This window comes from Ziziphus jujuba, chromosome 4 (genome assembly GCF_031755915.1).
Source record: "Ziziphus jujuba cultivar Dongzao chromosome 4, ASM3175591v1".
NCBI classification, from domain to species: Eukaryota; Viridiplantae; Streptophyta; class Magnoliopsida; order Rosales; family Rhamnaceae; genus Ziziphus; species Ziziphus jujuba.
The window spans coordinates 3,581,200-3,605,258 of record NC_083382.1 but is presented as its reverse complement, the minus strand read 5'-3'; the positions used below and the strand labels follow the sequence as shown (position 1 = coordinate 3,605,258).

The window sequence follows — 24,059 nt, the reverse complement described above, 5'->3', positions numbered from 1 at the left end:
AATGAAAACAAAATAGAATGGCCGGGTATAGAAACTAAAATTTTATAAATCGGAATTTTGAGTGCTTGAAGGCTAGTTTTCAAAGCAGTTATGATACATCGAGACCCACCAAAAACGCATCTACAATTTTGATATCAATTTTCTAAAGCCAACTCTAAATATCGACCCAATCATCCTTCATAAGTGGTGCACCTAAGACATTTCCCGGAACCTGGCAAGCGCCTTCTTTTGAATGAGAGTTTTGTAGCTATCCCCAGCCTGAACCTCTAGGCTTGGATCCAACTTCTTCTGCTTGCTTCCAAGTCCTGCTCTGTTATCCATGGCTTGTGCCTGTACTGGTTCAATCATTCCACTTCCATCTTTCCCTAATCCCTGCTCATCGAACCAAACATAAAACCAAGAAAAACAAAAAATACCCAGAAAGCAAATATTAGACACATGTAGATTTGCCCGTACAACCAACTTGGTGTTACCTTTTTAAGTGCCTAGACTACAATCAAGTTAAATATCAAATAATATCATCTACCCAACAGGAGATTGCGGAGGAGATTTGAACAGGAAGTATATCATTCAAACTAGTCAGGACAACAAAGTTAAGGCCATTTACACTTTAGATAAGATACTGCCAAAGTTATTTTTTGAATAAAATTGAAATTTAATCCATTCAAATAGGAGAGAAACTAATCAAATTTGGGACTATCTACAAGTGCGGAAGGAGAAAATGATACCAGGCCTTCCTGCCAGCCCATGCTGCGGAGCATTCGGTTGCCCACATTGGTCTCATCAATTGCTTTGTCAGCTGTAATCACCTCATAGCTATTAGCAGAGGCATCTCCAACAGCACGTCCTCCTCCAACACCAGGAGGAAAAGGCATTGAATCCAAAGATCCCTTCTTTAGTGCAAAATCCCGATCTTGGAGGTTTCAAGAATGGTAAACAAAAGACGATACCTCACAAGTCAACACCAAATTGAGAAACAAAAAATTCGATCCATAAACTTGGATAGCCAACTAGCTACCAAATAACAAGATTGATGGATATCCCCAGGATAACCATGAAGACATGCTTAGGTACCAACAGCAACAGTGCAGCGTACACAAATTTTATGTATAAAATAGAAAATGTCAAGGAAAATTTTTTTGAACACAGAATCAAAAAGGCATGCCAACCACCAAAACATGATGTCAAGAGAGCTTACTTGAATCCCCAAAACCGTCAGACAAGTCATCTCCTATGAAAGGTGATGAGCCATACAAACTCCTCCTTTCGGCTGCACGATCTCTGTAGGCAGTCTGAGGTTGTTCCTTGTGAGTAGAAGATGGAGCTGGAGGCAACTCAGAGAACCTCCTCTTTCCACTCCCAGCTGGTACAGGCGATGCATAAGACCCCAATGCAGATGCATCTGTTCTGAAGGGCGTCATGACTGTGGGTATATCTGCATTTGTCGATGAAGACAAACCAGCAGCACTAGCAAAAGAACCTGAAAGGCCAGAAACTCCAGTTGCTGATCCTGAAAACGAAGCATCTGATTTCACCACACCTCTTCCGGAGCCCCTTATGACCCCCATCACTGTCCCACCCAAACTGTTACTCACAGGCCTTGGCTTAACCGGAGACTCCAAACCAACATTCTGGGCAGACATCATTGCTGTATTAATTCCCGAACTGGAGATAGTGTTTTCCTTTGCGGTCATCACTTCGGTTTTTGTCTTAATCTTGGCCGGTTGGCCAACAGAAAGAGGTCTCTCTTCAGCTGATATGGTTAGCTGATTGTCATCTAAAGCCACACGGGTTGTTTGCCCTTCATTACTCCTTTGCTTCCACAACGACAGGACATTATTCATTTTCTTCTTGTTAGCCAGAATGCTGCTCTTTGATGCCAGCTTAATCTCCTTTAACTTTTCTTTCTCTTTTTTCTCTGCTGCTATTGCTGCTGTTGCAGCAGCCTGTACAGCATCTGGTAAAGATGACCCCTTCTCAACGGATGATGAGGTAGTAGCTCGTGCAGAGATCACTACTTTTCTATTGTTAGAACCATCCGACACCTTGGAAAGCTCAGTTTGAGATGTAGACGTTTTATTGTCATTTTGATCAGTGCAAGGGATGTACTGCTGTGTTTGTTGATCATAAGAATACCAAATTCCACTATTACTATCATAATAAAGACCTGCATATTTAGAAAGTGTACAAAAGAAAAGGTTTCAAAAACCTTGCAAGGGAGAAAAAGAGAGTTGGAAGACAGTAATACAGCCATTGATAGAGAATTTTCACCAATAAATGCATAAAACTCCAATTGTTACATTCAATTATCTTAATGTTATAAAAAGCTACTGACTTCTATTAACCTCAGCTGCTAGAGGTCCTTGGCCCCCAAAGTAATTGAAAAAGGAAAAATGGAAAGTAGGAAATTTTTCTTTCTTCAAATGACCTACAGAACAATTTACTTGCATGTGTTTTTCTAACAAATACTATTATTGCACAGTGATGCATTTTCCCCATCCTGGTTGGTGTGCCTTTTGCACTTGTCTAATATTTTTGGGCCACCAGACACACAATAAAAATAGATGTTTTGTTTAGAAAAGAGATGTGAATTCTTAAGAGAGACAACCATAGCGAATCCCCAATTATAGTGACCACATCAAATTACAAGAATCTGTGGATCAGGCTACCTTCTGGCCCAATCATTTATAGTTTAGAAAGATGAACAGCAATGCATATTATCTACACTAGTTCACACAACCAGCAAGTACATCTAATATTAGGCATATCTTATCATAACAAGTAAGCCAACAACTATAGAAAAGCATTAAATCAGTGGACATGACTATCCAGGTTCTGTCAGAATCTTAAAAGCATATACAAAAACCATTTCCACACCACTATGGGGAAAAAAATTAAAAATTAAAAAAAAAATAAAAAATAAAAAAATCAACTAGACACTCGTAACCCACCCACCGCACAACACCAACATTGAATAGGAAAATTAATTAAAACTAAATGTTTCAGCTAATCAATTATCTTTTCAACTACAAATCATGAAAAATGATTTAATTCCACAGATTGATCCAGATATTGTAGTGAAACGGGAAGGGAAAAAATAAAAAAATAAAAAAAAACCTGTATTTCCATCATAGTAGAATCCAGAAGAAGCATCATAGTAATAACCAGATGCTTCATCCCACACGAAACCCGATTGTGGAGCCAAACCATCTCTTTGGACGCTCTCTGCAACACTTTGCTCTGGCCCTCCAGTGGATTGTTTGTCATCTGGATTATATTCTTTTGGTGCCCATCCAACAGCATCATACTAAAATGGAAGAGTGAAGGAGCATAAGAATTCCATGGGATGGAGTAAAGAAATCATATAGAAAACAAAACAGTAAACATCTTTGCATAGAGAAGGCTAATTATCTACCCTCGGATTAATTCCCTTTCTAATTCAAAAGGAAACAACATAACTTCTATCATGCGATGGATAAGTCATAAAAGAAGACAAGTACAAGAAACAACATCATATGCTACAAAATAGAATGAAATCAGTACAAACACAACATTATATTTTAGCAAGGAAAGAAAGATAAGATGATAAGATTTCACTTTAGGTTAGCATAGAATTGTTTGAAATCCCCTCTCATTTGGTTAAACACTTAAACTGGTTTTCTAAATAGCTTGTAGATACAACCTCCCAAGAACAAACAAATGTTCATACCAATTACGTGATAAGACATGACAAACAGTAAACGCATTCAATGATTTTCCAGTTTATTTTATCAACTTCCCCCATTAATTTCCTCTCGTTAAACAAGAGGCGAAAAAGTAAGCTTGTAAGACACAACTACTCCTAAAACTCACATCAATTACATGTCTCCTTAAATAATCTGCCAATCTCCATGCTGAAGTGTGATGAATGGTAACCTACAACTTTTTGATTACAAATATGTTTCCCATGTCCTAATATTATCTCAAATTGCTATTTTACTCTCATGCTTCACCACATCCAGCTCCCATAAGTTACCATTAGCATTTGGATAGAGCTTAGAAACCATAATTGACCTTGAGCCTTTTTTTGTCATTTTCACCCTTAAAATACTATCCTTGAACTAGTGATCAGTTTAATTACAGTGCTGTAAAGATGACAACATTGTAAAAGAGCACAGTGCAATTTGCAACTCCAGATGTATCCAATACAATTTATCAAATAAAGTGTATTAAGTTTAACAAACATGAGAACAAAGAAAAATTATCCTACAAAAAGAATCTGCAAAGTTTGTTTAAGGAATTAAAATACCTGTTGAGCAAATGTTGCTGCTTCAATTGCAGCAGCTGCAAGGCTGCTTGACTGTGAGTGTCCTGATGTCCCTGATCCTGGACCAAGAATGCTTTTTGCATATGCTACTCTCAAAATCTGCCCATTCTTCTCTAGGGCTGTTCCATTTGTAGCTTCCAAAGCCTTTGTAGCATCCTCCACCTACAGGAATGAAACACAGGGTTCAAGCTCAACCAAAACATCTTATCAAGCAGCCCTTTTCCAACTAAATCAAAGGTTACTGTTTAAGACAACAACTCTCAAAGAAGGTGGGCTTACCGAATGGAAATGTACAAATGCAAACCCCCTAGAAACATGAGTAAATTTGTCTCTCACAAGACGAAGATCCTGCACAATAAGATCAATTGAACTTTCCTCCCCTTGAACTCCATATAATCTAAAATGAATATCCTAAAAATATCAAATAATGACGATTCAAGGAGTATTCAGAAGTTTGCACCTTAATTGGAGCATGCTTGGAAAATTCATAACGAAGCATTTCCTCATCAGCATTTTCATCCAGTCCACGAACCACCAGTACATGGGTAGGACCTAGTCACGTAATAATTTATCAAACTACATCATCACCCAAAACTCCTTAACAAAGCCAGCGGAAAGAAGCAAGATTAACCTACCTGCTTCCAATCCTTTTTTCCCCAAATTTGATGGATTTGACATAGAAATATCCGCAGGGGGAGCATCTTCTGTCCGTGCCTCATTACACTATAAAGGAGAAGAAAAATCTACCAACTTAATACAATTGATTATACATTTCAGAAGCCTCAACCCTACATTTCAAACAATTTCATCTTTCTTCCAGTCTTATGGTAGATATATACTTGTCTGGTTCAAAAGAAACTCATCACCAAAGCACAATAATGACCTACTAACTGTGCAACGCAGAAAACTCAATCTGCACAAACTCCAAACACTAACAAAGTAACAGCTATAGAAAAAAGAAACATGGAAAAGCTGTCCAACATTTTTTTTTTTTTTTTTTATATGTCTTTCTATTGTTGCAAGTTGCAAGCAAACAATCACTCAAGCACATCATGCAGGTAGACTTACCACTGTCCTTGCCATAGATTTCTATTGGAGATCCAGTTTGTTGCATAGTTCACAGATACTAAAATTTTATGAAAAACAAATCCTTATGAAAAACAAACATACCTGAAAGCAGGATGTCCGCCGTGCAAAATTAACATAGCCACAACTAGTGCACATCCAATCAGACGGGACTGTGATGCTTTTATGGTTAAGACCTGATTTCAGAGCACCCTCTTGACCAAAAGATCCACCTGCCCCCCCAGTTGGCTTACTACTGTAACACAAGACAATGGAAAGCGGAAATAATTACACCATGTCTCTATAGTAGTTTGAAGATATTGGCCTAGCAATGGCAGTTATAAATCTAAACGCTTTTTAATTGTTAACAATTATGCCAAGACTTTATCCAGATTCCATCCATTGCCTGAACTTCAGATTTAACTCGCTATAGCCAGCTTCTATTTAGCGTGCATATAGAATATTGACATACAGATAAATTACATTTCCATGAGTGATAATATTCAAAATAACAGTTTCAATTCATTTATTTAAGCTGAGACACTTCCCTCCCTCCCTCCCTCCCTCTCACACTCTTACGTATAACACACGTTTGTAAATGTCAGAAACGTGCAACTAATAATAAGCATATTCATAGAGAAATACATAGGGAAAAAAAGGGAAAAATTATGGAGCTGGGGAGAAAACAAACCTGTACTCAAAGAAAAGCTTCCTGCTATCAACAACAAGACCATCATCTCCAAGTTTCTCCATCATAGTTCGTGCTGCTCCCTGTTCCACAAAATAAGACTTGTAAACTATTCATTAAATCAAAAATATAAAATTAACAAACCAAAGAAAATCAGGTACCACAGAAGGGAAGTCAATAAAAGCAAATCCTCTTGACATGCCAGAATTTCTTTCTTTTATTACTCGAACATGACGAAGAGGTCCCCATTCAGCCTGACATACATATAAATTAAATCTATCAAAAATATGCTAAAAGTTAATGCAGTAAGATCAGAGCAAAACATCAAATAACACTTTACAAGAATCTGGTATAGATCTTCCTCGGTTGTTTTTTGAGAGAGTCCCTTCACAACAACAGTGGCAGATGGGGCCTATAAAAGAGTAGTGTGATTAATGAAGGCCTCTAGCATATCAAATAGACATGAGGCAGATAGCAAGTAAAAGAATCACAATAAAACATACCACAGAATAATGCTCACGCTGGCGTTTCTCTTCACGGTCCCTTCTCCTTTCATGTCGACCATCATCAAAGCTGTCCTCTCGATGACTACGACCATGACTTCTACCTCGAGGGGACCTTGACCTAGGGTGATCCTCACGTCCACGAGATCGAGACCGTTCATGTCTCCTATATGGACTCTGATCTCTTTCTCTACTCAAACATCTTTTATCACGGTCTCGATCACGGGATCCACGCCGCCTCCAACTACCATCTCTCCTGCTACCTCTGTCATAATCAGAATCATAACTATGTCTGTCATAATCCCTTTCACGGCTATCCTCCCTATTTTGATGGGTAACACGGGATCTATAGTCATAATCATCATATGCATAGTCATCACGATCGCGTCCCCCAAACCTAGCAGGCTTGTCAAATCCATGATCACGATAGTTGTCAAGATTGCGATAGCCATCCCGAAATTTATCAAAGCCCTGAAATGTATCAATTTCAGGGTCATGAAAAGTATCCATCTCATGGTAGGCATTAATATACTGTTTCTCAAGTCGTCTAGAGTCCCTATCAATTGGAAATTCTTCTTCATAGCTTCTCCTTCTTGACTGCGTCCAGATACCAACAGGAGGTGGTGGTGGGTAGTTATCCCTATCCAGAATGTCGTGGTGGAAGGCATTTCTTGGGTAGACATTATCCCTCGAGTATCTTTCATCTAAAAACCTCCTTTCATCATATGAACCACCAGCCCTGCCAAAAAACGTAAAATGGGAGAAAAAAAACAAAAGATAAAATGTGATATTGTGCATTCATATTAAAGAACCACTGTACATTCAAATTAAAGATAAAGAAGAAGTATCAATAGAAAAATCAACACACAAAACTGTAAGCAAGCTGACTACAAAACTTAAGTTAAAAGGTAAAACTGAAAATTCAATAATAAATATTTAAGTAACCAATTTGACCAAGAATGCACAGCACCACATTATCACAGCAATGAAAAACAACAATCAGCACTCACCGAAAATTTGGCTCATGGACAGCACCATACCCCTCCAGAGCCTGTGGATTGAAGAGAATAAGCTATGTCAGCAACAAATCAATCATGATATGAGGGGTTAGGCAAATCCAATCCATATCATCACTGCCCCACGACTCTCTCCCTCTCTCTATCTCAATTTTCTTTAAGGATGAGATGCCACTAAAAAATGGACAATCTCAAGGGGTCCTAATAATTTCCTGTTTTATCATCCCATATAGGTGATTATTAAGGAGGAAACCACAATTACGCTGTTATTATCCCATCCTTGCTGAAGACCATAGCGACCCGGATCCATTATTGCAAGCAAAACCCGTCAGCATTAACCACCTGCAAGGCTCCCGATGATCTTTCAGAAGATTGAAACGTTGGAAAACCTTTCCTTTTTTCCTGTAATATATGCACAAACAGACAGTTACGCCCAATGATGAACCAAGAACCAATAATTCCCATGACTTTATACCCATTCGCCTCCATTTCACAACCGCAATCCTCAGAAAGCAAAATCCTTTCTACAAATTCAGAAACACCCATCTTCCATCTCTCTCAGATATTAACATAAAACCCCCGGTTTTCACAGTATACACCATCATCTAAACGACCATGAATATCATCCAAGCGATAAAACAATAAAACAAATATTTTTTAAAAAAAAAAAATGCACACTTTATTTAATAAACGTTTAGCTGAAACTAATTATTCTCAATTATAGGGAAAGAAAATTCCCCCCAAAAAAAAAAAGACTAAAACAAACATGGTTATGAAATTTTTACAAGGTTGTACAATTTCTACAACAAAATCCTAATTGGAAAACCTGAGGAGGTGAAAATAGGTCGGCGAACATACCAATAGGCTCCGATCCGATAGGCGTTTTGTGGTAAAGCCAAGCCGGCTCGCCTTCTTCTTGGTTCGTGCTTTGTTCCTGAGCTTATCTTCTTCGTCCTCGTCGTCTTCGCCGGGTTTTGTTGATTGGGAATTAGGGCTCTGTTTGTTTTTCTTTTTCTCATCCACTGGAGAGACTCCTCAAAAGACTTGACTTTGGATCCTAAAACCTCGACTTCTTTTTATTTATACTACTTGGAGCTTTCTTTGGTGCAGTATGAAATAAAAATTCAATTTTTTTTTTAAAAACAAATATTTGTAAAAAATAAAAATGAACCTTCTTTTTTTTTTTCTTTTTTCTTTTTTCTTTTTTTCTTTTTGGACACGAAATGGCCATTGTTTGTAGTTGCAATATAATTATTTTCCTTTTTATTTATTTTAAATTAGGGATGTTGCAATTAAATTAAATAAATATTTTCATTAAATTATTGTGAGAGCTCAAGAAAGGTGACCACCAAAACTTGAATATAATTAAACAAATTTTTCAATGAGAATTTGCATTAACATTTTTTTTTTGGTCAGTTTTATAGAAAAAATATATATGTGTATAGATATATTTTTATTTTGCAAATTACAAAAACACTCTTTTTCATATTTTCATAAAGTTTCATAAAGTCCTAGACTTACCTTGGATAAGCAACTACTAGTATTTGTATGTATTTTTTTAATATTTTCTAGATAGAGCTTTAATTTTTTTTAAGTTAAATTCTTTTTCATTTTCGTTACACAATGTGCAATCTTTTCAATTGGCCAAAATAAAAGTAATTCTTTTCAAAATAAATAAATAAGTTATTAAAAAGAATGATATACCACTTCATTTTTATGATATATCACTTCATTTTATTAATACAATCTCGTTATTTCCTTTGCTTATTATTGGAATTCAACCCTTTCTGTCCAAAAAAAAATTAAATTAAAAAAAGTTATTAAAAATGTTTGGAAGGGTCCTATAGAATTACCAGTAGATATATCTATTTATCAATTACAATGTGAGGCTGTATGTTGCATAATGCATGTTGAAAAGGAAAGAAAGGCTAATAACTCACCAAAAATTTTAAAAATAAATTCATAAAAGGAAAAAAAAAAAAAAAGGCTAATTAAAGGGAAAATTATTTGACAATGCCTTTAAATCTCAACCGTTTATGGAATGGAGTTCCAAACCACCTTAGTGGCATGTATGGATTTGATTATTAGATTATCTTTAATGGTTAATGTGAATTGTTATTTGTGTTGCATAAAAATTTATATTGTTTAAATCTATATAGTATAAATGTACAATCAATTTTAAAATTATCTTCTAAAAACATCACAAATGATTTATTCATTACTAAAACGTTTTACAACATCAACTAAAATAAATAGACTTTAAAAACAACTAGAGTAACTATGTCAAATTGATATGGCAGAAAAAGAAAATAGAAGCTATCTAAACCTTTTACTTGTAGAAGATCTATTAGTTATTATGATTTAGCAATTTAGTCTCTCTCTCCTCTCATTCCCTTCCAAAATGCCACTTTCTCTCTCTAAAATACAACGAAGCCATGCCCAACCAAACAAAACAACAGTAACGCAAACACTAATTTTTTTATTTTTTTTAATTTATTTTTTATTTTTTTATTTTTTTGTCTTTTTAGGTTCGTGGATTGGGAATTATGAAGTATCGTTTGGGAGATTTGGGTTTTTGGCATTTTGGCATTTAATTAGATAGTATATATATATATATATACATATATATATAAACAAAGAGAGAATAATACACACAAAAATCTTCAAGTGGAGTACGATGAAGCTTTGTCGAGCCAAAAAAAAAAAAAAACACAATAGTAACTCAAACACTGAATTTTTTTTTTCTTCTTTGGTTCTTGATTGGAAATGAGTGAAATTCAATTGGGGAATTTGGGTTTTTGGCATTTAATTAAATATTACTTTTATATATATATATATATATATATATATATGTGTGTGTGTGTATCAATAAGGTTCCAATAAGAATGTTTTTAACTTTTTAAATTGAAGATAAAATGGATTTAATTATTTAGAGTCTATATATTTGATGTGACATATTACCATTTATCAAATTTAAATATTCTAAATAATTGAGCTCACTTATTCATGAAGAATACCTTCGTTGGAATCTCATTATATTTATATATATATATATATATATATATATATATATATATAAATGAACAGAAAATAATACACGTAAAAATCTTAAAGCAAAGGAAAGCAAATACATAAGAAAAAAAAAGATTGTGGAATTTTCCCAAGATGGGGAACATCGTTAGGCAGCATGTGGTGAACAAGAGGAGGAGAGCTACCAAAATGGAACAATTGAGTACATCGTTTGAAGCTCAGAGCAAGGGTAGGGCGGTAATGATGGCTGTATTTTAATGAAGAAGAACCGTAAAATTTCAAAAATAAAGAATAAAATAATAAAACAAAGTAAAAAAACAAATCATTTAGAATATTATGTGTCATCAATGAATTTTATTTTAAACATAAAATAATGGTAGAACAATTTTTAATAGACATCTAATAAATAGAAATTGAACCACATTAGCATTTACATCTTTCAACACCCATACCATATAAACTCTCATGGATTAAACCATTGGAGATGATTTAATAGTAATATATGCATAGGCTATCAATTAGTTATATATCTGTTTTATCAAGTTTTTTTGTTTTGAAAAAAATTAAATTTTTAAAAAAAATTAAATTTTTAAAAAAAATTTTACTTTTAAATAGACTTTACAATAGTTTACAGAGTTTCAAAAAATAGAATTATTATATTAATAGTGTCTATTTTTTCCTTACCACATTAGCTTTACAAAATGTTTAAACAAACCCATTAAAGATTTTTGTTATTGGCTATATATTTTTCAAATGTAGTAATAAAATTCTAATAATAAACAGAATCACTAAAAATATCAGCATAACTGCTACTACAAATCAAAGTTGCAAGCAATGAGGCTTTATCCAATTCCTTACTTTTTGATCCTCATGTGGATTATGAGACTTTGTTTACCATACCTTTTTTTATTTTATTTTGGGCAAATAGAAAAGTTAGGAAGGGTACAAGTTAGTTTTACCCTTGCAATATCAAACAGTGAATTCATGTGCATCAGCCTAACGATTTGGTTTGTCTATGTTTATTGTTGCGCCAATATAACCAAATTTCAAACCTAAAAATGGTGGTATTTGAATCTTTGTCTTCTTAGTAAGAACTCAAGTACCTTATCATCTTATTTGTTAGCATCTGAGTTATGTTTATTATATTCATAATCACCATGGTCAACGGCAAAGCTCGAAAAGTATACTAGGGTCATTTTACGGTTTCAAGCACTTGCTTTTACCCTAAGGGGAAAAAACAAGAAAAAAAAAGAAAAAAAAAAAACTCAGTTGCAGTTAATAATAAGTAATACATTTGTTTTTTCTGTTATTTGAGTTTTAAAACAATTTTGTATAATCTTAAAAGAAAATTCATGTTTAGATGGTTTCTATTTCCTCATTGATTATAGAAATACAAATAACATTGTTACAAAATGTATTTAGCTAGCAAAATTGGATATATTCCTACGAACTAAGATATTAAAAGCAAAAGAAGAATCAACTTTTAAAAAGTAAACTAATGAAAAAAAAAAAAAAACTAAAACAAACAAATTCAAACTAATGAATTGCCAAAAAACTAATTAACCGAAATAATATATATATTAAGAATAAATATTTATCATTTAGTGCATAATTATGCTATAAATATGAATTAATATATAAAATTAAAAATTAAAAAAATAAAAAAGTTTCAAAGTTGGAGTAAGAAATTTTAAAAGAATAAAAATTTTTTAGAAGAGTTAGTAATTTTTTTTAACTGTAGATGACTCAATACATTTTCTTGAATAACAGATAAGTGAATATTTGAGGGGGGGTTAATTATCCAATTCAATACACTAATTAGGTATTTTTACTTAAGTATATATAATCTATTAAAAAATTTCAAAAGGCTCAGAGAGGCCATGGGCATAACGTGGCTCTGCCACTGACCATGGTTAAAGGGTTGGGAGCGTAGTCAGAGCTCTTATTTATGAATGTTGTAGATTAAATTTTCGAAGAGATAAATAATGTTACTCTTACTGAACCTTCACTGCATTTTATTTGGTAATTGTTAATTGCTTGTATTTAAGTAGAAAGAGGTAAATATATTTAATCATCTCCTTATGTTATCTGTGGTTCCCACGGACCTATAAAAGAACAGCCATTCCATGCACATATGTGCTTTTGTTTTGATTCTGTAGCGTTAGATTCTCTTCCTGATGACATTTGTTTTGATTCGGTAGCTCAGCTGTGTTGGTTGATGCTCTGAATGTTGCTGTCTAATCTTCCTTCAAAGGCTTTTGTGCTTCATAGCAATCAATATTGGCCCCAAAAAAAAAAAAAATAAAATCAGAAAGATTTAACTTCTTAGTAAACAAAAGAAACCTTCTAAGTTTTGGAGGAACCACCCAAAAAAAAAAAAAAAAAAAAAAAAAAAAAAAAAAAAAAAAAAAAAAAAGAAAAAAAAAGAAAAGGGCTAACGGTGCACAATCCATAGGTTCCAAAGAGAGAGAAAATCTTAGGCAATTGAAGAACAAAGGAAGAAGAAATTTGTAAGGCTAGAAAGAGTAAAAAGTAAAAACCTTACAATTCAAACTCCATTAACACAAAATATAAGCATTAAAATAATGATTTAATATTTTATTCAGGAAATAATGTATAAATAATACACTCGCATATATTTACTATTTAGAAAATTAAAGAATACAACAAATTGAATACGAAACAACAATTTGTTGAGTTGTTTCCATTATTTATCATGTGCATTATTTAAATCATACAGCTTTTTTTTTTTGGTACAAGCATGAGCTTCCTCATGATTATCATGATTTTTACTTTCTCTCTATTTGAAAGTGTATTATTCAACACAAAAATAAATAAATAAATAGAAATAAAATAAAAGTCAAAAAAAAAAAAAAAAGCAAGCAATTACTGAAGAAGAGAATGGTTGGTTATATTTATATATGTAGGTGTTGCAGCTAATTAACCACTAGAATGGACTTACTCTTACTCACCAGTGAAAGATAGATGAGCATATTAGAGCACCCATGCGCATGTGACAACCCCCACAGACTCACCTGTCACCATATTCCACGTACCAATTTCAAGATATTAATTACAGTATTAAATCAAATAATATTTATATATATATATATCTACATAGTCATTCAATTTCAAATAAAATTCATTTTTATTTAATAAAATAAAATCTATTTTTTATGATCATTAAATTCTATTAATTGATTAAACTCTATTTTTAAAAATCCAATTATCATCAAAAATAAATTTTACTTTATTAAAAATAATAAACTTTTTTTGAATTTCATTATTTACACCGTATATATAGAAATATTCTACTGGACAATATAGGGTATGATATATTGTCCAACAGCCTTTCAATTCATGACTAGAATACATTGAATCAAAAGGTGGTTGAGTAACATACTATATCAAACATCACATAGAAGAATATTCCAAATTATATATATATATATATAAGTGCACTAGGTGGTGTGGTGGCATCATATAAACGTTATAGCTATAGTTTAATTTTTGATATATTAAGGACGTGTTGGAGATTGAATATTATAAGATAAGATATGGCAGTGAAAGTATATGGCACTCTGAAATCAGGCTGCACACAAAGAGTTCTGGCTTGCTTTCTTGAGAAGGGAGTGGAGTTTGAAATTGTTAATATTGATCTTCAGGCAGGAGAGCAAAAGCAACCTGAATTCCTCTTACTCCAGGTTAATTACTTTCATTTTCATAAATATTAGTCATATAAATAAGCTTGAATTTTCATGCTTATGTGTTTGAAATTTTGTTGCAGCCATTTGGACAAGTTCCAGTCATCGAAGATGGAGATTTCAGGCTTTATGGTAATCAAGAGAAACATCATGTATAACTATGTAAATTAAAACGTATCAAATATTAATTCAAACATCCAAAAAAATATGAATCGGTTAATTTTGTGTCCAAATCCCCCTGCCCTAATAAAAAAGAAGAACTTGTTGTATGAAATCTAGGATTGTATAGAATCATCATGCATGCTAAAACATATTAACATTTTGAATTGATATTGTAAATCTTGATATGATTTTGTTGTAAATTATTTCAAATTTTAAAGACAAAGAGCTAATATAATAGAATTAGGAGGGGCAATAACGACAAGAAAACAAGAACATATCATAAGGTATACAAACTCATGATAAGATTCTACTTACATAAAATCAACACTATGTAATTTTCATGTTCATCAATTTCATAATTTTTTTTTTCCCCAGAGTCCAGGGCAATTGCAAGGTACTATGCAAACAAGTACGCTGCCAACGGACCCAATCTATTAGGAGTCACACTAGAAGAGAAAGCCATGGTAGATCAATGGCTAGAAGTTGAAGCACACAACTTCAATGACTTGGTTTACACTCTGGTGCTTCAGCTGCTTGTCCTACCACAAATGGGCGAGCAGAGCAACCTGGCTTTGGTTGACACATGCGAGCAGAAGCTGGAGAAGGTGATGGATGTTTATGAAGAGAGGCTGTCAAAGAGCACCTATCTTGCAGGGAATAGTTTCAGTCTCGCTGATCTGAGCCATCTTCCAGCGATAAGGTTTCTCATTGATGATGCTAAAATGGGACACCTTGTGACTGAGAGGAAGAGTGTTTGTGCTTGGTGGAAGGACATTTCAAGCCGACCTTCTTGGAGGAAACTCATGAAGATTTCTGGTCTCTCTAACTAAAATCTAATTATCCATTTGATAATTAATCAGTTTGCCAAATGCCTTTTTTGTGTGTGTGTGTGTGTGTGTTAAAAGCATAATAAACTTGTTTGCTGGTATGGTGTGTAAGGAACTTGATTTCTTCTGTTGTGTAAGCACTTAGTTTTTCTAAATTGAAGTATGTTATGGTCTGTTGTGTAAGCACTTAGTTTTTCTAAATTTAAGTATGTTATGGTGAACGAGGTTATATGTAAAATACTATTATCAATACGTTTACCATAAATGATAATAAAATATTCATGTCCAAGTATAAGAACTATTTATATACCGAAAAAAAAAAAAAAAATTGTATTACGAACTATTTAGCAAATCAAATTTATTCTTAAAAATCTTTTTTTTTTCTTAATTGTATTACGAACTATTTAGCAAATCAAATTTATTCTTAAAAATCTTTTTTTTTTTCTTAATTGTATTACGAACTATTTAGCAAATCAAATTTATTTTTAAAAATCTTTTTTTTATTCTTACTTTTTTTCTGGCGATCTAAAATAATCACTTTACCCAAAGGGATGAACGGTCAATTATTTTTTAGGTAAATGTCTTATCATACTTTTGGGTATAAAGCTCCCAAGGCACCTCTCATGTCCATAAAATCCATAAAAGCTTGTGGAAATTGATACCTCTGTCTCTCTCACAACAACCTCCATTTTCATAAATCGTTCTTCCTCCAATTTACATCCCAATGATTGTTGCTATTTCTCCATAATATCAAACCTTTTAATTATTTCTATATATATGTATGTTTAGTTTCATTTTTCAAAAATCAAAAACCAACAAAATAAAAACAACAAAAAAGTAAGAACAATTGCATGTCAATTCAATCAATTTAGTATTATTCAAAAAAAAGTAAGAGAAAAACATTTAACAAAAAACCAAAAAAAAAAAAAATTGAGAAGAAAATATAAAAAGATGGATCAGAAATCTGGCTTGGTCTCTCTGAAGAGAGAAAAATGTAGCACAGTTTAATCAGCTTCGATCATTTGGGGAAATATTCATCACCTCCATCAATTTTTTTTCAATCTCAAAATACTAAAACCATCAAACAATTTAAAATTTAAAAAAAAAATCCAAAAAATAAATGGCAAATAAAAACAATTTCTATAAAAAACAGAGTATGAGTTGCGAAAAGATCAGAGTTCTGGCTTGAAAAATCAACCCCCATGAAACAGAGGCCGACATTTACTTTCAAAAAAAGCACAGTTTGAATCAGCTTCGATCATATGGGGAAAGGATCCTCATTTCTATTCCAACTCCAAAATAAAAAAAATAAAAAAATCAAACAGATTCAAACTATAAATTAATAAATAAATAAAATTAACAATAATAATTAGGAGGAAGACGGATCAGAATTCTGGCTTGGATTCTCAAGAGAATGAGAAAATAAAAATAAGCGCAGTTTAATCAGCGTCGATCATCTGGGGAAAAAATCCTCACTTCCATCTCCTTATTCAAAACTCCTAAATCTAACGCAACAAAATCGTGACAACGATTTTAGAATTTTCCCGAATCTGTGAAAAATACATGAGGCATTGGGGTTTCAGAAGAAACCTAATGAAGCCTCAAGATTTTCGCAGAAAACGGAGCAGCTATGGCGTCGGCTCATACATAACGCTCACTGCCTATGCAAAGAGCGCCTGTAATCAGTTTAATCGACGCCTTGTCAAAGGTCGAAAAGCTCCGTTTAGGCGAAAATTGCAAGCTGAAAACCTAAGCTCAAATGGCTAGTTGAGAGGACGACGAAGTGGAAGAATAATGGCGGAATGAGGGTTTAGGCCAAAGAGATAGCTATTTATGGGCACCAAATCTCTCCTCTCGGCTTCCTCTTCGAAACCCTAATTCCCAACGATAGCTTATCATGCTCGGCAGGCCCATGGACACCCAAAATTGAATGGCCCAAAAGATAATATAATATATATACTCTCTTCTTTTTTTTTTTAATCAATTATTATAATATTTTTAAAAATATTATATAATTTTTTTGACATAAAATTCTTTTTTTTTAATTAAAAACGTTTAGATTTTTTAAAGATAATTTTAAAATTTCTAACAAGCTCTGGATTTTTGTTAATGTTATAGTAATCTTATTTTCTGCATGGCTTTCACAAATAAATATTGAAAATCAATCTATCTTCTATCTTGCAATGATCAACACCCTATGGATTTCCCTAAAAATAAAAATAAAAACTATGATACTTTTTACAAGCAGGAAGGAAGCAAAGGTCATTAGAAATTTGAAAAACTCTAAAATATTTGTCCCACGGATGAAATAGGACCAATCAATTAACAAATTGATAACCCACTAGTTTGGAATATTATTTTCTTTCTCTTTTCACAGCCTTGGCGTGTTAGCTTAGTGGTACATTCAACCTACCGCTAGAGACAAATTTAGAGAAGCCTAACAGTGAACTAAAGTTATGGCAAAGTTGGAAATTTAAAAAAATATAAATATATATACAACACTTTATATATTTTCGATATATATATATATATATATATGTGATTGGACCAAAAAGAGGTTATCATACTCCAAAGGTTATTTCATTAAGTCGGTACCTTAAACTTGATAAATTTGTATATCCTAACTAACATATAAACCAATACCAATGCGCCACATGCTATGTATCCAACTACCACTTTCAAATTCAAAGGTGAGGATATCCGTTCAATCATCTTCGACCCTAAGTAATCAAGCAAAAAAATCACCATTCTGCTATAATCAAGGAAATAAAAGAAAGCAGAAGAAAGTAGAATGCCAATTGGCACTCTAATAATAAAACAAGTGCTTTTACAAGGTGAATCTGGTCGGTGGATTTTACTGACTCTTGCATGTTCTTTTAACTTTGGCAGGTGGCCATAAACAATGCCGTGATGAAGGAGTTGACGCAAACCAGCAAATATTCCAACCATCTCTATTGCCTTGAAGATGGCAGATTCTTTTTGTTTTTCCAACCTTGAGAAAATATATAAACAAGGAAAGAATTATACTAGTTCTAACTATTTCCGTCACAAACATGAACATAGCTAAATCCCCATCCTTATTGGCTTTTTTCTCAAACAAGCAATAAAATTATCTTCTTCATCTCTCTCAAATAAACTTTCAGATTCTTTTCTTTGGTTTATTATCATTTTCTTTTTATTGTTTTTTATCAATACCTTCTTGATATTATTTTCTTCTTTTTTCCATCACTTTAGGAATGTTCTTTTTCCTCTTCATGCACCTTCTTTCTGGTCCCATTTGTACCCAAAACAATACAAAAATAAAAGAAAAGTTGGAATCCTGAAAACGCTTAAACCAAACCAAAAGCAAGGTGCCAAGTGTTTCCATAATTTACCCATGCATCAAATTACAGTCACATTCCTTAGCCTTATAAATTAGACCTGAAATTTTGATATCTAGCAAAGCAAAACCACTAGTTTTTTTTTTTTTTTTTGGTTCCTTTTTTTGAATTCTCTTCCCTCTTAAGAATTCGAAAACCTCTGTGTGTTTATTCTAGTTGTGTTATCAACCATGTCTACGAGTACAACACCAACGCCGTTGAAGAGATCAGAATCGATAGCAGAGAGTATGCCGGATGCCCTGAGGCAAAGCCGGTACCATATGAAGAGGTGCTTTGCTAAGTACATTGAGCAAGGAAGAAGGATCATGAAACTTCAGCATTTAATGCTTGAAATGGAGAAAGTCATCGATGACAAGATTGAAAGAAACCATGTCTTGGAGGGAGTTCTTGGCTATATACTTCGTTCTACTCAGGTCCTCATCATTTTCTTTTCCATACATAAACTTCTTTAATTCACTCACCATTTTCTTCTCTTTTTAAGATTTTTCATATTGATAATTTGAGCATGAATTTTGCAGGAAGCTGTTGTTATTCCTCCCCATGTAGCCTTTGCGGTAAGACCAAATCCTGGATATTGGGAATTTGTTAAAGTTAGCTCCGAGGATCTCTCAGTGGAAGCCATCTCCACCACTGAGTTCTTGAAATTCAAAGAAATGCTATATGATGATAAATGGTATGCATGTTTCTCAATCAGCTCCATCTGGGTTCTTTTAGTTTTCTTCTTCATAAAACTTTTAGATTTCTGTTGAATAAAATTTTCTAAATACTTTGTAGCTGAAAAGAAAACCAAATGAGCATATAAAAGTTTTTGGTTGACAATATTCTGTCTTTTGATTTGCAGGGCAAGTGATGAAAATGCATTGGAGGTGGATTTTGCAGCAATTGAACCCACTGTTCCTCACTTAACCCTGTCATCTTCAGTAGGAAATGGATTCAGTTTTGTTTCTAAGTTCATAACTTCCAAGTTGAGTGGAAGATTGGAAAATGCACAGCCTCTTGTGGATTACTTATTATCACTAAGTCATCAAGGAGAGGTATGATATACATAAAAAAATAAAAAATAAAAAATAAAAATTTAGTTTCATTCTTATAAAAATATTGATTTTTTAGCTTCACTCTTATAAAATTTGTTTGATTTCTAATTCCTGTTTTTCTAAAATTTGCAGAAATTAATGATAAATGAAACCCTCAACACACCATCTAAGCTTCAGATGGCACTGATTGTTGCTGAAGTTTTTCTAGCAGCTCTTCCCAAAGATACTCCATACCAAAATTTTGATTTAAGGTGGAAAAAAAAAATAAAAAGATCTAGATTCTCATATTTCCTATGCAGACCCTATTTTAAAACTTGAATTAACACCAAAATATTTCACAGATTTAAGGAGTGGGGATTTGAAAAAGGATGGGGAAGTACTGCAGAAAGAGTGCAAGAGACAATAAAATCTCTCTCTGAAGTACTGCAAGCACCTGATCCTTTCAACATGGAGAACTTTTTCAGCAGAGTTCCAACAATCTTCAACATTGTAATTTTCTCCCCTCACGGCTACTTTGGCCAAGCAGATGTTCTCGGCTTGCCAGACACCGGTGGACAGGTATATTCCAAACTTGGAAACAGATATGTGGCAGAGAACATTGATGTAGATTGAATAAGCTGATATTTTCTAGTAATTTATCGAAACAGGTAGTTTACATTCTGGATCAAGTGAAAGCTCTTGAAGATGAACTAGTGAACAGAATCAGGGACCAAGGACTTGCTGTCAAACCAAGAATTCTTATTGTAAGTGTTACATAAATTTTCATTAAGAAAGCAATGTACTGGTTTCCTAATTAAGACGGTTCTAATGACATATTTTTCAATAAAACAGGTTACAAGACTCATACCTGAAGCAAGGGGCACCAAGTGCAACCAAGAGTTAGAAGAAGTCGTAGGCACCAGGTACTCTAGCATCCTTAGGGTGCCATTCAAGACAGAAAAAGGGGTCCTCAAGAAATGGGTTTCTCGCTTCGATATCTATCCTTATCTTGAGAGATTTACTCAGGCAAGTTTGGCTTCAATTTTTGTTTACCATTTTTCTCAATCAACTTTTCACTAACCAGATAAGTATTCATCATTATTAGCATCTTGTTCTTAACACAGTTCTATATGTTTCTTGTGATTCACTAGGATGCTATAACCAAGATCCTTGACATCTTGGAAGGGAAGCCAGATCTTATCATTGGAAACTATACTGATGGAAATTTGGTAGCATCACTCATGGCTAACAAACTTGAGATAACTCAGGTTGATTGATTATTCACCGGTTTATTTTTTACTACGATGGTTCTTTGCTTTAAGTTCATATTCTAACATAAAAAGATGCTTGAAATCCAGGGAACTATTGCACATGCTTTAGAGAAAACCAAGTATGAAGATTCAGACATCAAATGGAAAGAACTAGAACCAAAGTATCACTTCTCATGCCAATTCATGGCCGATATGATTTCCATGAATGCAACAGATTTTATCATAGCAAGCACATACCAAGAAATTGCAGGGAGGTTAGAACCTTGATACTGCAGGCTTACCGATTCATTTTTTTTTTTTTTTTTTCATTTTCATGACTCGAATTGGGCCTAACTTATCAACTAAATAGAAAGATAATCAACACCCTAAGGATTTCTCAGAGGAAAAGAGAACAAAGGGTAATTAATTGAATGGAGATTCATGCACATTGATGAATTTATATTGTTACTTTGCAGCAAAGATAGACCTGGACAGTATGAAAGCCACTCTGCATTTACCCTTCCAGGCCTCTGCAGAGTGGTTTCAGGAATCAATGTATTTGATCCAAAGTTCAATATTGCTGCACCCGGGGCTGATCAAACTGTCTATTTCCCTTTCACGGAGAGACAAAAGCGATTCACTGTATTCAATCCTGCCATTGAAGAATTACTCTATAGCAGGGAGGATAACAATGAACACATGTATGTATTGGCTTTTAAAATCTTTCATATGAGACCCCCCATTACTTTGTCTAAGCCACCTAATTCTGCCTGACTTCTTGTTTTGGAAAACAGTGGATATCTTGCAGACAGGAAGAAACCCATCATATTCTCAATGGCAAGGCTAGATACTGTGAAGAACATGACTGGATTAACTGAATGGTATGGGAAAAACAAAAAGCTGAGAAATTTGGTTAATCTTGTTATAGTTGGGGGCTTCTTTGATCCTTCGAAATCAAACGACAGAGAAGAAATGGCAGAAATTAAAAAGATGCATGCTTTGATAGAGAAATACCAACTTAAGGGCCAGATCAGATGGATAGCAGCACAGACTGATAGGCGTCGGAATGGAGAGCTCTATAGATTCATTGCTGACTCCAAGGGAGCTTTTGTGCAGCCTGCTCTGTATGAAGCATTTGGTCTTACTGTCATAGAGGCTATGAACTGTGGATTACCCACTTTTGCTACCAACCAAGGTGGACCAGCCGAAATCATTGTTGATGGGGTCTCCGGTTTCCATATTGATCCCAACAATGGAGATGAAGCAAGCAACAAAATTGCTGAATTCTTTGAGAAGTGCAAGAATGATGCAACATACTGGAACAAGTTTTCAGCAGCGGGTTTGCAGCGCATAAACGAATGGTAACTACCCGAATCCATGAATTCAAACTTGTTTTGACAACTTCATATATATTAACTTCAGCAAATTAGGATCCCCTCCTTTTACCTGAGCTATAAACATCCTTAGGACACAGAAAATTGTTTGAAATGGTTGATCATGATTTAATATCTTTCTGTTCTACTTTATTTATTTCCGTCACAGCCATTAAAATCCCAATATAAAGCTCAGAACAGGAGAGGATTCCAAGCGTTTTCATCATTGTTATTATTTTTTTTATTTTTTATTTTTCTGTTTTGTTCTGTGGAATACTAAACAATCATAATCTAAAATATTATCACCCAAATTTGTTAGCTATACCTGGAAGATCTACGCAAACAAGGTTTTGAACATGGGCTGCACTTACACATTCTGGAAGCAACTGGTCAAGGAGCCCAAGCAGGCAAAGCAAAAGTACATCCACATGTTTTATAATCTCCTATTCAGGAACCTGGTATGTATATATATATATATATGTAAATATATATCATCTTAGATTCAGAAAACAATTTTCTGCTTAATTACTTTGACTTAATAAGTTCCAAATTGTTCATTTATATGATAATGTTTTACAGGTGAAGAATGTACCTCTTGCAAGTGATGAGCCTCTACAGCCTCCACCTCCACCTCCGCCTCCAAAGCAAGAATCCAAACCAAAGCAAACACCAAGGCATGTTTCTGATCTTGAAAATATATAGTGATCAGAGATCCTTCATGGATAACTTGGTGATACTACAAGTGTCCAATATGCCTCCTAATTAATGAAAGAATAAATCAAATAATTAATATCGTAAACCACTTTAATATTAATTTTATACAGTGCAACCCAAGTTATGGGAATCAAATAAGGAAGAAAAACACCTCCCCACCCCTGCTGATATATGTATCCAAACCGAAATCATTTATGAAGTTCTTCCAGTTGCATACCTCTACTTCATTGTGCTTTCAATGGAACAATAAAAACGGATATTAATTTCCGTTCACCATGTGCTTTTCAGTTTGAATCCATGAAATAAAAACTATCCTGTAAAGGACAGGTTATCATCAGAAACAACTGGAATTCTTTTTAACTTTCATGCCATAAATTTTAAATTTCAATTTTCAAGCTAATTTTACATTTTTGATTTCATGTAGCACAAGACGAACACAATCACGATTGCAAAGGTAAGATCACTGGCTAAGATCCCAAGTTGGTCTTTTCTATACTTGAAAAATCTGCAGCCATGCAAAACTCAAGCAATTTCCATCATATTTCTCAGGTTGTTTGGAGCTTAAGAAACTTCCATATAAAATGGCAGCATCGTTTATATTGCATCTTGACTGCCATACCAGCGGTTTCCAGCACTGCACAGTTGCATCTCATTTGCTCAAAAGTTTCTTCTACATATTAATGTTTGTAAACTGAATTCAATATAGACATATTTACTAAACTGATCCAAAATCAGAGATTCGGGTTTTCTTGTAATAAAGATTCACACGCCATGATAAGTGTGCTCCTCCATTATTAATCATAAAGCATTATATTTGCTAATGGGATTATGTTTTTCTTTTTTTCTTTTGATGAATGCTAATGGGATATTCTGGTTCAATAGCTTGCATATATAAATAAACATATAAATTGTTCTTACCGCTATTAAGGAAACAGGATATGGAAAATAATAATTGGATATTGCTCGGATGAATTAATGAAAAAACATAAATGTATTTGGACATTATCTTAAGGATTGACATATAAATT

The 24,059-nt window shown here is 33.6% G+C and overlaps 3 protein-coding genes and 3 non-coding genes across 8 annotated transcripts; 2 read left to right on the top strand and 4 right to left on the bottom strand.

Moving 5' to 3' along the window:
- Window positions 1-26: 26 nt before the first annotated feature.
- Window positions 27-8,642, bottom strand: LOC107416185 (SUPPRESSOR OF ABI3-5). Of its 3 annotated transcripts, none has more exons than XM_016024645.4 (16): window positions 8,437-8,642; window positions 7,841-7,980; window positions 7,573-7,613; window positions 6,563-7,301; window positions 6,400-6,471; window positions 6,221-6,313; window positions 6,063-6,142; window positions 5,477-5,624; window positions 4,942-5,029; window positions 4,767-4,858; window positions 4,586-4,654; window positions 4,289-4,468; window positions 3,118-3,307; window positions 1,199-2,167; window positions 729-913; window positions 27-372 (listed from the first exon to the last, which is right to left on the bottom strand). In XM_016024645.4, exons 2-16 carry the CDS (start codon window positions 7,886-7,888, stop codon window positions 193-195), a joined length of 3,174 nt encoding a protein of 1,057 aa, XP_015880131.3. In that variant the 5' UTR covers window positions 7,889-7,980; window positions 8,437-8,642; the 3' UTR covers window positions 27-192. The 3 variants fall into 3 exon arrangements, with proteins under 3 accessions (XP_015880131.3, XP_015880130.3, XP_024928089.3); XM_016024644.4 differs by having other exon boundaries at window positions 5,477-5,627; window positions 8,437-8,641; XM_025072321.3 differs by lacking the exon at window positions 729-913 and having other exon boundaries at window positions 216-372; window positions 5,477-5,627.
- A 5,389-nt stretch (window positions 8,643-14,031) lies between these two features.
- Window positions 14,032-16,667, top strand: LOC107416184 (glutathione S-transferase F12). The gene is made up of 3 exons (XM_016024643.4): window positions 14,032-14,312; window positions 14,396-14,444; window positions 14,850-16,667. The coding sequence occupies exons 1-3, from the start codon at window positions 14,166-14,168 to the stop codon at window positions 15,302-15,304; spliced, it is 651 nt and encodes a 216-aa protein (XP_015880129.3). The 5' UTR covers window positions 14,032-14,165; the 3' UTR covers window positions 15,305-16,667.
- LOC112491480 (small nucleolar RNA Z103) lies at window positions 16,253-16,348 on the bottom strand. Its single transcript, XR_003055764.1, has one exon. It is a non-coding gene; the product is annotated as a small nucleolar RNA Z103 (small nucleolar RNA).
- LOC112491482 (small nucleolar RNA Z103) lies at window positions 16,469-16,588 on the bottom strand. The gene has a single exon (XR_003055766.3). It is a non-coding gene; the product is annotated as a small nucleolar RNA Z103 (small nucleolar RNA).
- A 14-nt stretch (window positions 16,668-16,681) lies between the features above and the next one.
- Window positions 16,682-16,783, bottom strand: LOC112491481 (small nucleolar RNA Z103). The gene has a single exon (XR_003055765.3). It is a non-coding gene; the product is annotated as a small nucleolar RNA Z103 (small nucleolar RNA).
- A 1,647-nt stretch (window positions 16,784-18,430) lies between these two features.
- Window positions 18,431-23,852, top strand: LOC107416188 (sucrose synthase 5). Its single transcript, XM_016024649.4, has 15 exons — window positions 18,431-19,094; window positions 19,200-19,354; window positions 19,523-19,715; window positions 19,848-19,966; window positions 20,057-20,273; window positions 20,363-20,458; window positions 20,547-20,720; window positions 20,846-20,962; window positions 21,053-21,219; window positions 21,421-21,645; window positions 21,739-22,305; window positions 22,637-22,775; window positions 22,897-22,991; window positions 23,456-23,485; window positions 23,581-23,852. Exons 1-15 carry the CDS (start codon window positions 18,852-18,854, stop codon window positions 23,594-23,596), a joined length of 2,553 nt encoding a protein of 850 aa, XP_015880135.2. The 5' UTR covers window positions 18,431-18,851; the 3' UTR covers window positions 23,597-23,852.
- Window positions 23,853-24,059: the final 207 nt, after the last annotated feature.

What these genes read in the sequence shown, in the direction of transcription:
- LOC107416185 (XM_016024644.4), bottom strand. Translation starts at nt 7,888, where the DNA reads ATGGATCCGGGTCGCTATGGTCTTCAGCAAGGATGGGATAATAACAGC. An exon ending in AGCGTGAGCATTATTCTGTG is followed by an intron (nt 6,472 to 6,562) that starts GTATGTTTTATT and finishes ACTCTTTTATAG; the next exon opens with GCCCCATCTGCCACTGTTGT. An exon ending in TGACGGTTTTGGGGATTCAA is followed by an intron (nt 914 to 1,198) that starts GTAAGCTCTCTT and finishes GAAACCTCCAAG; the next exon opens with ATCGGGATTTTGCACTAAAG.
- LOC107416184 (XM_016024643.4), top strand. Translation starts at nt 14,166, where the DNA reads ATGGCAGTGAAAGTATATGGCACTCTGAAATCAGGCTGCACACAAAGA. An exon ending in CTGAATTCCTCTTACTCCAG is followed by an intron (nt 14,313 to 14,395) that starts GTTAATTACTTT and finishes ATTTTGTTGCAG; the next exon opens with CCATTTGGACAAGTTCCAGT. An exon ending in TGGAGATTTCAGGCTTTATG is followed by an intron (nt 14,445 to 14,849) that starts GTAATCAAGAGA and finishes TTTTTTCCCCAG; the next exon opens with AGTCCAGGGCAATTGCAAGG.
- LOC107416188 (XM_016024649.4), top strand. Translation starts at nt 18,852, where the DNA reads ATGTCTACGAGTACAACACCAACGCCGTTGAAGAGATCAGAATCGATA. An exon ending in TGCCAGACACCGGTGGACAG is followed by an intron (nt 20,274 to 20,362) that starts GTATATTCCAAA and finishes TTATCGAAACAG; the next exon opens with GTAGTTTACATTCTGGATCA. An exon ending in TACCAAGAAATTGCAGGGAG is followed by an intron (nt 21,220 to 21,420) that starts GTTAGAACCTTG and finishes GTTACTTTGCAG; the next exon opens with CAAAGATAGACCTGGACAGT.